The following is a 17963-nucleotide window of genomic DNA, read 5'->3' on the forward strand; positions in this document are numbered from 1 at the left end:
CCTGCGATCCCCACCCCTAATACATACATATGTTCAAACATAATTTATTATGCACAATGAACTGCTACAACCTGCTTGCATGTGGTCGACCTTTACCCAGTTTTATTTAAAATACATCTGCTTGAAGTTTTTATCTTAAAATAAAAATTCTTCAACAAAAACCCAAATAATTATGTTTTTTCCTCAAAAAAGCAAATGATAAATAATTGAGCAAACCCATCTTAATTCACGAAAGTACCTCGCTTGCCATCTAAAAAACTGTTACCTTTGTCCCCGTTGCTTTTTCTCAGCTACAAGTTATCTTTGACTCTCGAAACAATTGACAGAGGGCAATGTATAAAAAGATGTTAGGACCTTATCTATGGAACATCAGCAACACATCTTAACCACATCAAACAACAGCTTATTTTATGAGAGCTCACACTTGATCAAAAGAAAACTATTTTTAGTTCACCAAGGTGTCCATTTAGGTTATTTTGGACACCTAGATAAATATACAACATATAAAAGCAAACGGATGCACCTGTAACTGATGTTACCCTTATCTTCCGTGCATTTCCTTATTGTTATAAATCCTCCTGTTATTCACACCTACAACATCAGATAAGGCGAAATAATAACCAAACTAACCCGAGAGGAAAATACTGCCATGGAAAGTCACATATGGAAAAAGAAGCGTGGTATCTCTCAATTATAGCCTCAATTGGTTTGAGTTAAAGAATATGCAAATTCATCATTCATATTTAATGGTGTACTACAGGCTTTATTCAAGGCCTTTTAGAGGGTCTTTTTCTTCACATCCGGGTGCACTTTCCATTGATGAAGCCACAGAGTGCAAAAACCTAAATGACAGTACCCAATTGGGTGGTACCTAGCAGCTACATATTGTACATGTACAATAAAGCTAAAGTTGCTACAGTCAATGTGAGTGACAGCCACAGCAGTGAATGCTGCTGAGATGGTGTATGAGAAACAGGAAGAGGAAGTGATTGTGTTAACAGGAAGAGCAGTGTCAGAAGTGTGACTGGTTTATCACAGTTAATCATTTAATTTTTCTCACTCACTTTAAACACGTCGCCCCCTCAACAATGCTAAGTACAGCTTCAGCGTCCAACACAAAAATCTTCGCCTTATCTTCTGAAGAATTTCTAAATCAGCTTAAAGTGGCCTTTGTCATTTAACCCATTTTCTTTGAATACGTTTATGGTAATCAGCTTCTATATGTATACATTTCCAGTTTTATAGATATGAAACAGTGCAAACTATAAAAGTGACAATTAAAGAATGAAGTAAAAAGGAAAATGTGATGTTTACAATCAACTAAATTGCATGGTCTCTTTAAGCTGCATGCCCCTAAAACAACCGACTGCTGATGCTCCCTGAGGGAAACATGGGACATTAGATGTCAACATAAGACATCCGCTTTTTAAATCATACTGTAGTGTCATTCTAGGTCAAACTGTAGCTAAAAAGGCCTAAATATTTTTTCAGATTGGGTTCAGTGGTTTACAGGCCTGTTAAATGCATGTTTTGCACCGTGGGGTTGCACTTTAAAAATGCAAAGAGGCTGAAATTTTTCATTGTTGTCCTTGTTGTAACATAAAAGATTACATGTAATCTGAGAATAGAAGAAGAATATGAAGACGAACACTGCATGATATGTGGTAACCTGTTACTTTAGAGAACTCGGCCTTGTTCAAACTCTTCCTGTTGTGCTTTTCCTATTTGCATTACACATTGCTCTTACATCTACTCAGAGCCCAGTGTTTTAAAAGAAGCAGAAGAACCAAAGACCTGAAAGTCCACGGTCTGAACTGTGAGCAGTCACAAGCTCACCTTCATTGCATCTTTGCTACGAGACATGAGCTTCAGCTTAGCAAAGTAACCTCTAGTCAACTTCTTTCAAGGACAGGTTTCACATGATTCAAGGCCTGACCAACCATGTTTCACTACTTCTGCTTTTGCCTCCCACGCCAAGTTAAACTAAGTTGCAGAGCAATCTGAAAAACATGAACCAGCTGAAGAAGTCCTCAACAATGGCAGTTGGAGATTAAGCTTTACCCTGCACTCGCACCTTCATTTGGTTAAAACAGAGACGAGACAAACTTGCACTGCACGACAAATTTGCACTGAGTCAACTTATTTACTAACGGAAATGTTAGTTGACAATATTTTGGACACAATAAGGACATAAAAAAAAAATCAACAAACATTGCTGTCTGCAATGACCCGATTACCTGAAATACCAAACAATTGCAGCACCAAATCATATAAATGGTGTTTCTGTGACCCCTCACCTGGGCTGGGAATTCTCCTCAAACATTCGCTCTTTGCCGTCCTTGAACAGACTTATGGTCTGTTTGGTCTTCTTAGTCAAATTCTCCATAAAAACACGAAAGTACTCATTGTCTCCCAATGTTTCCATCTTGCCTTCATAGCGTGACATGATGGTGCGGAGATGCTGGTAAGTGTCTGGCAGCAGATCCAGGATGTATGGAGGACTGTTCTTCAGAGCCAGCTTGGGGTTCTGGCATAACCTCACCACCTAGGTCAAAGACAATGAGAGAGATGATTACATTTGTGTAATAACAAAATATGACATAACACTAATAAGTGAAATAGAAATTAAAAGTCTGCAATATTGAACTAACAGTAAACGCTAGAGGTAACAACGTATACTCCTTAAATTACACAACATTAGCTATGTTTCATCTGCATATTTTAATGCGCATTTTGTAGTATTGCATAAAAAACAGCTGGATGGAAATGGCAAGAAGCGCACAAAGTCTAAATATGCACATAAAAACATAATGAACGTAAATGAGTCGAATAACCTTCTTATTTGATAAGAAAACAAATGCATAAACTATGATGGAAACACTAACCGAATAAATCCCTATAGATGTGCATCAAAAGTCACGTGACTTTGCACATTGGACAGCATTACTGGACTAACCAGCTTACAGAACTCATTGCACAGCATCTAAAATGCAGTTTTCGACGTTCTGAAATGAATAGGTAAAGTCTATAATTTCAATGGTTTGGTAATTTTACTTTACAGGACTGTCATACTTGACTGTCAACTCAAACAGCAGGAATCCACAACCGAAGGCAGATAACAGGTGTAGGGTTTCGTCTGCGCACTCCGAGATGATTATACACGAAAATGGCTAATACAGTGGCTTCATGCTTTTCTTATTGATATTTAGCACCAGTTTATTAGGAAGTGACAATTTTGCTCAATTTTTTGTCAGCAAATAATTTTGCTTTATTTGCAAATGTTTAATGCGATATTACAATTACGCACATAGTATACGTTTAATATGCAGCTTTGGATGGAAACGTAGCTGTTTTGAATTAGAGATGAGTTGCTTTATTAATTTGAGCTAAATTAATTTAAGTTAAAGGGGACGTTTCACAATACTTTTTTAATAGGGCAAATAAATATTTGGTCTCACAAGAGTGCATATGTGAAGTTGGAGGTCAAAATACCATATAGATAATTAATAAGAGCATGTTAAAATTGCCACTTTATATGTGCCATTTTTGGGTGTGTCCTTTAAAATGCAAATGAGCTCTGCCCTACAACGGCAAAAGACCTTAACTCGCTAGAGTGTAGAACTGAGAAAAATGACTTTAAAGTTGAGACTTTTCAGTGACTTTAGTTGTCAGTTATTTTCCCGATTTTTATTTTCTCGAAAAAACAACCAAATTGATTCAAGATACTTATCCACATGATAAAGGAGGTCTTGAATGTCCCAAAATATCAATAACTAATTTTCGACCAAAAACAAAGTTACTGCCTTTTGCCTTGGTAGGGCAGAGCTGATCTCTGCACTAAATGTCAGTGCCATGGTTGGATAGTGCAGTTTAAGGGGCGGTATTATTATAAGTTCCCCTTCTGACATCACAAGGGGAGCCAGATTTCAATGACACATTTTTTCACATGCTTGCAGAAAATGATTTACCAAAACTAAGTTAATGGGTTGATCTTTTTCACATTTTCTAGGTTGATAGAAGCACCGCGCACCTAATTATAGCACTTAAACTTAGAAAAAGTCCCCTTTAACTGACAGAATACACCAAGAATAGATAAATCAAAGCGGAACCAAATATAGATCTCCCAGGCCAAATGAGAGGTTTACACAAAAGATAAAGATCATGAGAATCTGATCATTAAGATTCACATTCTGTTTGGTCTATGTTAGCCTGTTAACGCAGCAGCCAACAAACTCTGTACAAATATTTTGACTCAAATACTCTCTATAATTCTCTAAAGACACATTAAGTTGACTGACGATGAAGAAAACAGAATTTTAAACTAAATCCATATCCTCTGTGGGCCAACGTTTTGCAAGCTTTGTCCTACAGTATGATAAGTGTGAGGGGGGAAATTAAAACGGTTTTAAAATATACACAAACCTTTTTCAGGGCAAACAACAAAGAAATTCCACCGAAAAATTAGGCCAAAGCATTTTTGGGAACAATAAATCCTGATAACCTTCTTTGTAGAAAACTACATGGTATGCAAAAAGCACACTGACAAGGAGCTACCACAGGTCTTTGTTTGATCAAGCAAGCATTTTCATTATTTTACATTTATTTTGGTGTGCAAGTGTGTGTTAGTACATGTTAATGATATGAAAAGTTACAAATCCCAAAGTCTACGATGACGTGAGTAACCGTCTCCAACTGAAATCTCTTTTCTTGGTCTACAATGAACATAAGGATTGTAAGTAACAGTTTACTTCCATAACAAGCTGATGTGCACTTTACGGTTTTATCTCCTGTAAGTACTGCTTTGTGAGCTGAACTTCTAAACATGGTAAGAAGCGTGACATTTCAATCACACGGTTGAGGTTTTCGGCCAATCACAACACACTGGATAGCTGGCACATCCGAGCACACCACGCTTTTCAGAACGATGAACTTTTGTACAAATCGATGCATTTCAGAAAGGCATTGAGGAGCAACAATAATGAACGGTATGTGAAAAATAATAAACCACCAAATACATAAAATAACATTCTTTTTAGCAACGTAAAAGGGGCTTTTAAAAACAGACTAATTTGATTTTTAGTTAGACTTAAGAGTTTACATGGCATTTTGAAAAGTTAAACTATTTCCAATGCCATAATATTGCACAGCCCTACTACTCAGTGCATTGAAGCTTTTGGAAATCTTTCAAGAAGAAACATCCCTCCCTTCAAATAAATCACCATGATTAAGTGCATGCTTGTAGTTCACCAAACACTTCATTAGTCAAACTGCTTAATGGTAAGGTGATGGTACAATAACTTTTTAATTTAGACATAGTGGTTCAGCGCTGTCTGTTCTAAAACAAAGCATCATCTTTTGAATAGTCAATTAAGACGTGGGTGGGAAATTTGAGGAAACAAGAATCTGCTCCGATGTCACCACTCCAGCAGTTTGGGAAGGTCTACGCTGCGAGAACCTGTCCCAGCTCTACCGCTGCATGCAGCTGCTCGGGGGGCTTGTGGCTGCTCTTATCTATTATGTCTTAAGCACACAGCCAGCTGTGATTGGGGGGTGGGGTGAGCTAATGACATCACTGTAGGGTCACTATACAGTCTGACTGGTGCTGTAAAGACTCTGGCCCTCGTGCACCCCAAGTATTAGTTATCCGTAGTACTGTCAGCCAAGAGATAAGACGGCGGCGTCAAGATGGCCTGAGAATTATCAGCGAGCATGCATGCGTCTACGCGTCCGTGTGCAGACGTGCATTCATGATGATGGATTCTGGTGATAGTTTGCATTTCGATAAAATAATCCCAAAGTGCAAAGCAAGGCAGATTTTCCCTCTTAAAGCTAGTTAAAATGCTGGGCATTTACTTTCTAGTAGATCCGATTAAATGTTTACAGGAGATTCACTGCATATGTAACATGAAAAGTTCATCTCGGATAATAAATAACCAAGCCTGGATAAGCTTGGTGAATGACCTATGAAAAATGTTTTTTGGTAAATGTTTTTGGGAACTGAGATTGACACATTTATTATAAAGAAAACCTCTACAGAAATTAAATACTGAGCAATCATTGCATGGCTTTCAGTGGTTACCGCTGTAAACTTCCACCGTGCTTTATTTAGCAAAAACTAGAAGATTCACAGGGAGACGAACACAGTGTGATATGTCACATGTGCACTAACCAAACTATCCCATATGAAACTAAGCAAATAGGAAGTTGCAAGATCAGGAAGCACGCCTCTCTTCTCAGGAATAATTGTCTTTCTTTGTTAAACATACGTTGTTAAGCAAAGTAAATGTGACTGCAAATATCTGCATATTTCATCATATAATACACTGAACAAAATGACTTCTCTCTCTGTGACAGATGCGACTGCAGTCTTTCGCTCATGTATCAGTGTAAACATCACAGGAAGTTTGAGGTCAGTAACCACAACTTTTTCCATGAACTGCAGCTTTAACTGTTGTATTGTGAGGCAGCAAAAAACAGATGTTCCCCTAACCGTTTTTAAATTGGTTGAGTTATTTACCCAATTATTTGCATTCTTGCTTACGTTAATTAGGTGTGAAATAAACACATAGTGCCTAGCAGCTATATCCATACCTGATCATAAGACCACTCTTGCTCGGGCAGATGTGTACTGAAGCACACAACATGTTGTTACTAATTAAGCTGCATACTAAAGTGCACATTAAAATTGAATTTAATAGTAAACAAAACATTAAACTTCAACAACATTGAATTTGTGACACCTTCTAGTTATCCAATAACTACATATAAACATAAGATCACAAGTAAAACTGCACATGCAAATGGTCAGTTGAGGGCAGCTCAATTGACTGTCCACCATCCACGTCTACACTGAGTAATAGCAAATTAACTAACTGACTGACCATAGATTCAACCAGTATGACGTTGGTTGTTTAACACATATAGATACTACTTTTGAGTTTTTGTTGGCGTCCTTAGAGCCAGAAAAGTCACACTTAGATCGAAATAACGTTACCCAAACCATTCCTATCCTTCTCACAATATACATTTTACTTGCAAAGTAATGATACAAGCTATTCAGCTAACACAACTAGCACAGGACCCATGTTCACCATTCCTGCTAGACTAGTGGGGTGTACGGGTACCAGAAACTACCTACTCTCCAAAACTGAATTCTAGTCTATTCCCAGGACTATTTGGTCGGTTGAATTATAGTTTATTGTCTTAAATGTCTTAGCTGAGTTCCCGTGCCATATTTCATTAGGAATCATCGGTGCAGGCCATCCGGCTAAGCTAACAAGAGACCGTGCCTGCTAGCTACAGTACATCGCATCTCTTGTATCCTTCGTCTACTGTATCTCGTTTGATCCATTCACCCACCTTGTCCATGAATTTCCAGCATTTCTCCACCGTCTTCTTGTCCACGGCCCCGGGCTGGTGATGGGAGTGATGTAGGTGATGGTGAGGCTGAAAAGCGTCCTTCATCATGCCAATAAGCCCCCCACCTTTCTTCAGATTTCCTGCCATATTCGGCTCCACAAAAGACGGCCAGAGCGACGCGCCTTTGCTTGCTTTTCGCAGTCAAAAATGTAAGTTAGATCGGACACCCCCCGGTGAGGACAGCGCCCGAGTCCGGTTCGGTTCGAGCGAGGGTCCGTCAAGGGGGGGAGAGGAGCTTTATCGATACAAGACTCCCATTAAATTCCCCGTGCAGGAAACCGCCGCTTCGCAGACTGTTTTACACGCGGCTAAAGCAAATCGCGCAACGGCTTCGGTTAGGAATACAGCGTAAAAATCCGTTTTACGGGCGAGTGCCTGGACGTAGAGGAACAACTGCGTTCAAAACGACACCCCGTGCGTGATGTTCCTTTTTCCTGCAGCTCGCTTTCTCTCTCTCTCTCTATGCACTTCTTGCAACGGGAAGTTCAGGGTGAACAAGAAAAGAGCCCCCAAGTCTATGAGGGGGGCATAAACGGGAAAAGCGATCCCTCACGCTAATGAAAACCAACGCAGAGCGCTTTTCTTCACATAAAAAAAATATATTTTAGATCGTGCGGCAGGGGGAATAAGATAAATAAATATATTAGGGAAATAAACACCGCCTTCTGTCTCCCCCTCCCGTGCTCGTGTGTGATTACTCTTCCTGTTCATCCTCTTCCGCCTGTAAGACCTCGCCCTCTTCTCTCACATGTCTCCGCCCCGTCCTCGCCCCTCATGTGTACGCGGCTTATGAATATTAATGAAGGTGCGTAACTGGACGCCCTAGGAAGGCAGAGTAGGAAGGTAACCAAGCAACATCAACGTGATAATTAATATTCATGAGTAAAGCCTTTGGCCACCTTTTGGTTAAAATAATTAATTATGCAGATGTTTATTACACGAATAAGCTTTTAAAAGTTGTGATAATTAAATATATATATATATATATATATATATATATATATATATATATATATATATATATATTTTCCATGAGCCGATGAGAGATTCAGAATGGGATCCACATTAGGGTTTTGTCAGATTTGTAGCCCTGTTTTGGTGACCATAAACTAGCTCTGGGAATGTCCCATCCCATCGAAAGTTTAGATAAACATTTCACTAAATGTATTACTATGGCTTTTACGTAAATATATGTTTATATTACCTTTTTATCTGTTATTGTATCACATTGCATTATATTTAAGTTTGTGAATATTTCACTGTTTAAGTTTGTTCTTATATTTTATCCTGCAAAAAGTAAAAAAAAGTTTTAACAATATCCATTCATTTATGTGGCAAGTTCTGGTAAAACGATAATTCAATATTTTTGTTCCCACAACATGTCTGTCAGTTAATTTTACAAGTATTTCTTCTTATAAACATGAATGTTCATGCTTTTGCAACAAAGCATTGCGTTAGCAACGCAACCGTCATGTGGTCGATAAACAGGAAACAACAATAGCCTACTGATAAAAAGTTTACCTTTATTGCAAAAGTTAAGTCGATTTGAATAAAAGCGTCTGCCAAATGCATAAATATAAATGAAAATCTACCCACGTTATTTGCTTAAAATAAGTTTTTTATTATTAAGAGTGACATATCTTTATGTTAGCCTATATTCTTCTGAATGAAAAGGAAAATTCTCTTTAACAAATATGAACAATTGAAAGGGCTTTACAACACCGCGAAGCGCTTAGCAACGGTACACACCTCCAGGCAACAAGCCTGTAACACGCTGCAATGCGGTTTACGTAGAACAATACGTAGCACAATTAAAATTTAAATTACGGAGAGCTGATTGGCTACCCCCCACTGACTCCGCCCACGCTACCAGGCGGCTTTGTGTACACATTTCAGACTCAATGAATCTTTTCCTTCTGTTCCAGGGATGCAGCTCTAAATTCTTCACCATGCCGCCAAAGAAAAAAGGGAAAGCAAACAGCAAAAAGGAAAAGTCCAAAAAAAGTACACCAGAGAAAGGTATTGAGTGCTTCAGCTTAATTAATTCTTAAGCTCATCTATTTTATAAGTTGAATAGAGTGCTTAGGTACTATTTGACTGGCATACCATTATGTTTTCTCTTATCATACACAGATGATGGACTTACAGAAAAGTACAAGAGAAGTGTCCTAGATGTGGCTGTCCTAAAAGAACATCTTGGTAAGACAAATATACCATATTTTATTTGATTGTCTCTTGAATTTGCTGATTTTTAATTTAAGAAAACCTTATACATAAAAATGACTTACATCTTTCAGCACTTAGGACCAATGTAGCACGTCAGGCAACTGCAGACAGAGATGACTTGAAAAATCAAATAAGAGATCTTGAACAAGTGCGTACTCAAGAAAGATCAGACATGAAGGACATCACTGCAGGTCTGTGTACACTGCTGTCATTTATCAAAGTATATTGATATACCAGTCATATGTTTTGACTACATCTGTATAAAACAGTATCTTTTGAAAATACTTTGCAATAGTTAAAGAAAGAAAAAAAATCTATTCTATAAAGGGGACATATCATGAAATCTGACTTTTTCCATGTTTTAGTGCTATAATTGGGTCCCCAGTGCTTAAATCAACCTAAAATGTAAAAAAGGACCACCTAGTAACTTAATTTTGGTAAACCATTCTCTGCAAGCATGTGAAAAAAATAGGTTATTGAAATTTGGCTCCCCTTGTGATGTCAGAAGGGGATAATACTGCCCCTTAATCTGCACTATCCAACCATGGCACTGCCATTTAGTGCAGAGAGAAAGAGAGAGAGCACAATTGAGTTTCAATTTCAACAAACCATCATTGTGATCAGTGTTTGCATTTCATCAGCTCATTTGCATTTAAAAGGACACACCCAAAATGACACATTTTTGCTCACACCTACAGGGGCAATTTTAACATGTTATAATAAATGATCTGTGGGGTATTTTGAGCTAAAACTTCACATATGCGCTCTGGGGACACCAAAGATTTATTTTACATTTTTAAAGAGTCTTGTGACATGTCCCCTTTAATTCAAAGTGAACACCATTGGGTTTAATAACAGCAACCCTGTTTAATAAAAGATGTCACCCAGCATGAAACATAAATAATAACCAGCCGTGAGCATCATGCAGCATAACAGCTTTGTCAATTTTGATTTGTCAAATAAACCAAAGCTCATACACTGGAACAATTCTTTTCATAATAATAATGCATATTTTGATAAATTGATACATTCACATTATTACTAATTATTAACACCACGTATTGCATGAAGTTCTCAATCGTCAATATAACTCCATGGAAACTGACCTGCAGACTAAAGTAAACAGGCTTGAAGAGCATGTGGACTTACTTCAGACAGAGCTGGGTGAGTTGTAAACTCTTCCGGCTTATCATTGCCAGTGAGTGCGTAAAGCAAACACATGCTCTCCAATGACACGCTGATGATAGACACAACCTTTGTATGATTAGGCAAGTGTCAGGTTGAATTAAAGTCAGAGAGAGAAGAACGGGAGAAGAGAGAAGCAGAGAAAGATGCCATCATTTCTGACCTCCAATATAAACTGGACAGCATGGAGAGCGAGTGTGAGAAGATCCTGCACGTGAGTGATTTGAAATTCAGAGCGTTGCTCTTTAAGTGATTAAGTGAAATATCAGTACTGTGTCAGGATTGCTATTATATGGATGACACGTTTTTATGAACTCATACACAATGCTTAGCTCAAAATTGCTTGGTGGCATTTTAAATGACATAATAATCTGCCTCTCTAAAATGAGTATAATTAATATAATATAAGTAAACAAATGAAACAGACTGTTAATTAAAGTGTTAACAAATCTAATTGCCAGCCACAAGGTTATTTGTTTAAGCATTTAGTATTTTAGCTTACTAGAGAGACCATCTGCACCTCTAAATACTTGTGCCAGATGGTGAGACATGCACCATTTAATAAACTGCTTCTTATTTAATGTTGAGTAATTTTTTTTATTAATTGGTGTCTATTGGTTTGGCCCAGGGCTGTCTGGACAGTTTGCTTTCTCAGCTCGCTGAGACCCGGTTGCATTGGGAGGAGCAGAGTACAGTCATTCATCAGGAGGTCAAAGATACGCTTATTGACTTCGGGATAAACCCACTTCTCATATGAACAAGTCAGTTCCCCTGTTGAAAGTCTAGCATGGGTTGGGAACCAGAAAAATCAGGAGGATACTGGCTATACCAGCACCAAACCAGCCCTAACAATCATAAACTAGCACTCTTTTTTTTTAGCCAGATTAATAAAGACCATTAGAGCAGATGTAAACATTTACATCTGTTTCCTATAAAAAGAAAAACTTCTTTAAGTAAAAATAAGAAAAAAAGAAAAAAAAGAAGGATATCTGCTTTATCCCTTTGAGAATGAATAGTTTTTGTTACTCTTACAAAATGTCGGAAAGCACAGTCAAATATGTTCTTTAATATTGTGAATGATGAACATTTTGGTTCCTGACAAAGCAGAAAATTCATCATAGAGGAACACTTTGTTCTTCATTCTGCCAAAGTAATCTTTCCCCTATATGTAGCGGTTTGTACATTGCTGAAACCACCTGACATGTGGTTTTACATTATTAATAGGCTATCAAAGATCATAATCCACTCAAAAGTGAAGCTGACTTTTTAACCAGCAGATGTCGCTCTTGGCCTATTTTTCGTGTTGCTTTTCCAAATGGTCAATGTTTTGTAATTTACCATCATATTTAAATGCAAAATTCTTCAAATAAAATAATCAAATGACTCTTGTATTTAAGGCTCTCCCAATAATTCTGTCCCCGTTTCCTTAGTATGATGCAGAATTAAACAGCTGTTGATTTCAAGACACGAGGATCTACAGTAGTGTTAAAGGGATTGTTCACCCACAAATAAAAAATCTGTCATTGTTTACTCACCCTCGTGCTGTTTTAACTTATATGTGTTTCTATATTCTGTTAAACACAGGCCACACACGTCCTAAAGTGAAGCCAAAACATATCGATCGCCCCCTAGTGGCTGCCTGCAGTACAAGTCATAAACCCCGCCCTCTCCATGTAAACGAAAAGGGAGCCAAACTTCAAGGAATATTGTACTTTCATAAAAAAATACTTAAAATGTACTCTCCCCCATGTAATCCAAGTTGTTATGTCTTTCTTTGTTTAGTAGAGAAGAAATTAAGTTTTTTCTCAGACTTTATTATTGGACCCACAGTCATTCTGTTTCCAAACTAGGACTGCTTTCTGCCATACTGCTACTCAGACTAGATATGCTCTGAACTGGACGTCCATTGAAGTTCTCTAAGTTTATCTATAGCTTAACCAATCAGAATCATGAAGTTTGACATAATGATGTAGTTGTTTTATCTCTGTTAGAGTACAAATATCTTTGTTTTGTAATGTGTGAGCAAAGCGGCTTAGGAACTCCTTGCTGAGTGTTGCGGCTTGACTTCTGCTGAGTGAAATGCTTAAGTAAAATTTATTTTATTAAGTTTATCTCTGACTTCTGGTCTTCATTTATCATCACTGATCAACAGGTCTTAACTGTAATCCCCCTACAGTAAAAATTCAGTTTCACAAAGCTTCAAAGGGCTCTAAATGATCCCAACCGAGGCATAAGGGTCTTATCTAAAACATCATGAAAGTAAATAATTTTTGGGGGAACTATCCCTTTAAGTATCTCAAATAAGTTCAGAGCCTCTCTAAACATTTTTAATACACCCAATCAACCACTAGGAAGCTTCTTCATTATATCATTGAATTTTCTTTTCTATTCATGGAAGACATTTTTTGTGTGTGGCAGCAAGCCTACTGCTCATCTGGCTGGCAGGGGATCAATGTATCTCAGCATGAAAACAATCAATCAGAGGGTGAATAAAGGGAAGGCAGACCAAACAAAAGCAAACAAAGACTTCATAACATTTAAATCTGTAATATTGAGATCCCGTCCTGTCAATTAAAGCTCTGCCTGAGAATAATAGAAAGCAAAATAAACATGACATGATCATTACCTGCACTCATGTACAGTATGTTAATATCACTCCAGCTGTATAAAAAAATCAAAAATAGATTTTCAACCAGTATATACAAACAATTATATATGTACTGTACATAAATGTATTACATGTGTCTGTTGTCATGAAGAGTGCGTCAACAGAGGCAAAACTATTGCTGCTGGACAAATGAAACCAGCTGATACTCCAGAAGGAATTAAAGTCCGAGATGCAATTTCGTCCTATGGAAGCAGGTTAGAGTTGAATTAAAAAATAAATGGGTTGAAGAAGTGAAGTATGTCGGGAGATACAGGCCTGGCCCTTAGGGATGCATCTAGACTGATTGGGCTGTAAGCTTTGCCCATCTCAAAACTAAATCCTGTCGTCGGCCATGACATTTCGGTCCCTGAGCAATTCACACTCATTACTAACAAATTGTCATAGAGCTGGACAAACAGTGTCAGGGCCACCATGGATTTTTAACAAGGTCTCTATGATTTAAAAATCTGCAAATGTTTGTCATGCAGCTTTCTTAAATTTGAGGAGCTGCATGACTTGAGGTCAATGAAATAAGGGCATCACATGCACAGTGTTTTTTGGACCAAATATTCATAGACAAGTTTGTAAATTTAGCAGAAAAAAAAACACAATTTTAATGTTTTTATAAAAGATTTACTTAACACCTTCCCCATTTCCCATTGGAAAAAAATGGTAACACTTAACAGTAAGGTTGCATATGTAAAGTAAGGGATATGTCTAGGCAGCAGGTTGTTATCGCAGAAATAAGTCCCGAGTCCCGACAGTCGAGTCTTGGTTCACCCGAGGGGCTTTTTCACGATAACAACGGCTGCCTGTAAATGATCATGCTTATTACACAGCTATTTACCTCATAAGTAAGGTAAGAAACATTAAATATTAAATTTAAATATTTTTTAAGCTAATTTTTAACAAATGCAGGCCTACCATGAGGAAAACCCATTTATTATTGGTGTTACAAATGTTAATCATTTGTACATATAATGTCATATATGTTATTCAAGCTCATCGAACAGACATGCTGATGAATAATTTTGTACTTTGTAATGCGCTGTAGGTTGCTTTGAATAAAAACGTAAAAAAAACTTGTATTTAATTAACTGGAACAAGGATAAATAAATGTTGTAGAAGTATTGAACATTGGTAGTTCAAGCTAGCCAATGCATTAACTAATGTTAACAAATACAACCTTATTGCAAAGTGTTACCGATAAACATAGCTCCTCGTACAAAACTTGTTGAGCCAGCCACAAATTGGTAAAGTAAATGAAGAGCAATGCATTGTGCCACAGTGTTTAGGGGGAAATCAACCAACTAATGGCTTACTGTTGTCTCTGCTTAATAAACTAGAATAGGAGAAAGTATTTTAGCATGAGTAACAAATTACACACTTGTATATATAGCACCATAATCATGAAGCAAAGCAATCCTTCCTAGTAACAGATTTCATACTTGACAAAATTCCTTCGCCATCGCTTGCATCCTAATTGCCACCCTAATTTAAATAAGCATTTGAAACATTTCTGTAAAAGCGGTCACTTTTCACTTTAAGCAATAACTGTCTCCCCAAATGTTTTTTTCTTTCTTTGCTAATACTGTTTAAGCTTTCTCAAATGTTTTTCTGTCTTTAAAGCAGATCTGTGGCTGATTCACCACACACAGTAAATGTGCAACATCTTGAGGTCGACCCCAATAAGTTGCTTGTGCAGTTTTGCAATTCTGTGCATTCAGAGAAAACCCACCTGCACACTTTGAAATTGTTTATCAGATGCCTAAAACACATGCACGCACGCACACACACACACGCATGCATCTGTTCTCAACAACAGTATGTTACTTAAATAAATAAATAAAAACTACGAGAACAAAGAATCTTTTATCTAAATCTTCAAGAACAAAGTCAACCTTTCACAAAACTGAACACAATGCCATTTATTTTGGTCAGGCACTAACACTGTATTGAAATATAATGTAGAAATGAATTTAGTTCAATAGAAATGCACAGAAAAATCAACATGGGTAGTAATGGCGAAGGCAATTTATTACAATTTGGTGCTGTAAGTTGATGAAAACCTCATAAAATAAACTTTATTTTGGTATCCAAATTCTGCTTTAGATGTATTATGCTGAAAAAAAAATTATTTAAAGGGTGTTCACTAAATGTCTCTCTTTAAAAGTAGCAATCTATGACATCACATAAAGAAATTAAAAGTTGCTGCTTTCAAACTAATAAAATCAACATTACACTGTAAAAAAAAAAAAATGCAGCTTGAAGTTAAAACAACTTGGTTTTGCAAGTCAAAAACTACTATTTTAAGTTTTGACCTGTAATAAGTTGACATAAATTGTTAAGTTAAAGTAACAAAAATATAAGTTGACTGGACAAAAATGCTGCATTTTTTACAGTGTAGGTAATGAGTTGTTATATAACATAAGAAATACCTGAATGTATCTACTACTGCTATGGCATGTCTAGATGAAATGACCCTGCTGGTATATGGTTGACTTCATGTATCAACTGTTGGACCACCGAAATGCTGATGATATCATTCTCACTCATGCTGTGTCTGCTCTCTTGAAGTGTTGTTCAACAGCTTGCAGAAAAGCACTTGTATCTCCAAACGTTTTGCTGGAACGGCAAAATAAGGGAGCTTTCCATAGTTAATTTAACAATGGGAGTGTAATCTCTACTTTTACATAACCTTTCAGATCCAAGGAGTGTAAATAATATGTTTCTGAAACAAAAACAAAACAAAAAAAGGTGGAGAACAAACAGAAAATGTGTATTTTGAGTGTCTTTGACAAAACGAACAGCAAATAAAAAATTATTCTAGTGTTTCCCATTCAGTAGCATCTAAAACCCTCTTACATGCACATCAAACATTCAGAAACATGTCAAAAACCTTTTTAATAGAATATCACTATTATAAAAAACAGATCATAGTCGGTTTTGTGTAATGGTAATTTCCCTCTGGCCCATGAGACGGCACTGGCACAAATGAATACAAAGTATTTTGGCACTTTAAAAAAATGTCTGTTGACCAATAGTGGATTGAGTCTCCGTATCTGTCCGCAGTACGCGCGCTCCGTCCGTGGTGTGAAAAAATAAACCGGTGTAAGATAATAGCAACTGTGTAGTGGTATCACAACAAAAAGAGGAATAATTTAAAAATAAACCAATAGCACAGTAAGACAAATATACTGCATAGTTCAAAGCCACTCCGCTGTTTGTCCCAAAGGCAGTTCGTGAGCAGAGAGCTGTAGGGACAGTGTGTACAGAGATCAGACGCAGGTCCATGCCTGAATCGAGCAGCACGAAAATCTGCGAGTTCTTTCACGAGACTCTTTCATCGGTGGGGAACGCCCCAGGTCCAGCAATGTCTACATTTGACGGCAATCCACCAGATGGCCAAGGTTCAAAGAGGTTATTCGTGTTCTCCGTTGTTGGTCCCTTTATCCCACTCTACACTCTCCTCGCTGTGGGTGGGGGACGCTCCAGGGGGACCGACTGGGCGCACGCGGATGCCCTGGAAGCGCCGGCACTCGGGGCATATGCGAATGTGGCTGCACCCCCGTGCCACCAAGGCGGCCTCCTGTGCCAGTCTGTGGGAGAGAGGTTCGGACAGACCCGTGCCTGTGCACAGCTTGCCGTTGCTGAGGCTCGCTGCCGCCGCCCTCGCCCGTCGCTCGTCCAGGGGCATGGGCTGCGGTTGCAGCACGCTGGCGCCTCGTCTGCGCCGTAACTGCAGGCTGTCTTGACACAGTACGATGCCTTGAAGCTCTCGTAACATCTCCTCGCATACAGACAGCTGTGAGGCATAGACACAGGGAAGGAGAGAGGAAAAGAGAGAAAGAGAGAGAAAGAGAGGCCGAGGTGGCTCACTGACACACTGCACACAGGGGGTGGCAGGCAGCACAGCCAGAACATTGCTTAAAATAACACTGGGCTATATTGGGTGGTGGCTGTTTACCTGAAACAACCTGAAGCAGCACGTAGTTATTATCCCTCAGATTTAATTTTTTTTTTTTTTTAATCTGCACTAAGACAAACAGATAAATTATGTAGGAGCTCTGTTGTTTCAGTCATTCTCTGTATGTGGTGCCTGTTCTCTTGACTAGAATTGTTCCTCAACATTATGTTTCAAATATGGCTTTCAACCTTGTCTATAGGTATCAGTGGCGGCTCTTGACTGCTCTTCTGAGGATGCGCTTTGGATTGTCACGTGTGTGGTTCCCTTCTCCAAAATATGTGTCCTGCGTTTGGAGAGATCCTGTGTGCATCACGTGTTTTGTCAAAATAAGTGCCTGCTGGAGACGCATCAAAACCGTTTATGATAAAAGAGACGCTCACATTCTCTAAATACACGCAAGACACTCCCTTAACAGTAAACTCTGATTACGCATGAGATTATGCGAGTATCTGGCAAACGCGAGCATCTCTTTTTAAGTTCAAGTTCAAGTCAGCAGGCACTTATTTTGGCATGACACGT

The 17963-nt window shown here is 38.1% G+C and overlaps 3 protein-coding genes across 5 annotated transcripts in view; 1 reads left to right on the forward strand and 2 right to left on the reverse strand.

The window, feature by feature from the left end:
* cbl (Cbl proto-oncogene, E3 ubiquitin protein ligase) overlaps positions 1-8106 on the reverse strand; it is a 40615-nt gene extending 32509 nt beyond the window's left edge. Inside the window, exons 1-2 of the mRNA XM_065281197.1 lie at positions 7360-8106; positions 2298-2545 (exon numbers count right to left, since the gene is read on the reverse strand). Coding sequence (XP_065137269.1) covers positions 2298-2545; positions 7360-7506 — 395 coding nt within the window. The 5' untranslated portion in view covers positions 7507-8106. The remainder of the gene's footprint in view (positions 1-2297; positions 2546-7359) is intronic.
* Positions 8107-9311: 1205 nt separating this feature from the next.
* Positions 9312-17963, forward strand: part of drc12 (dynein regulatory complex subunit 12 homolog) — a 45506-nt gene continuing 36854 nt past the window's right edge. The window contains exons 1-6 of one of the 3 annotated variants that reach the window (XM_065281203.1): positions 9312-9438; positions 9553-9618; positions 9717-9836; positions 10717-10809; positions 10914-11044; positions 11459-12987. In XM_065281203.1, the coding sequence (XP_065137275.1) occupies positions 9321-9438; positions 9553-9618; positions 9717-9836; positions 10717-10809; positions 10914-11044; positions 11459-11587 (657 nt within the window). In that variant the 5' untranslated portion in view covers positions 9312-9320 and the 3' untranslated portion in view covers positions 11588-12987. Of the gene's footprint in view, positions 9439-9552; positions 9619-9716; positions 9837-10716; positions 10810-10913; positions 11045-11458; positions 12988-17963 lie in introns of those variants that run through there. The other 2 variants (XM_065281204.1, XM_065281205.1) reach the window with 2 other exon arrangements.
* The window catches only part of grik4 (glutamate receptor, ionotropic, kainate 4), a 381199-nt gene continuing 378626 nt past the window's right edge, over positions 15391-17963 (reverse strand). Inside the window, exon 21 of the mRNA XM_065281202.2 lies at positions 15391-17282. Within this exon, the coding sequence (XP_065137274.1) occupies positions 16899-17282 (384 nt within the window). The 3' untranslated portion in view covers positions 15391-16898. The remainder of the gene's footprint in view (positions 17283-17963) is intronic.

This window comes from Paramisgurnus dabryanus, chromosome 8, assembly GCF_030506205.2.
Source record: "Paramisgurnus dabryanus chromosome 8, PD_genome_1.1, whole genome shotgun sequence".
Classification (NCBI taxonomy): domain Eukaryota; kingdom Metazoa; phylum Chordata; class Actinopteri; order Cypriniformes; family Cobitidae; genus Paramisgurnus; species Paramisgurnus dabryanus.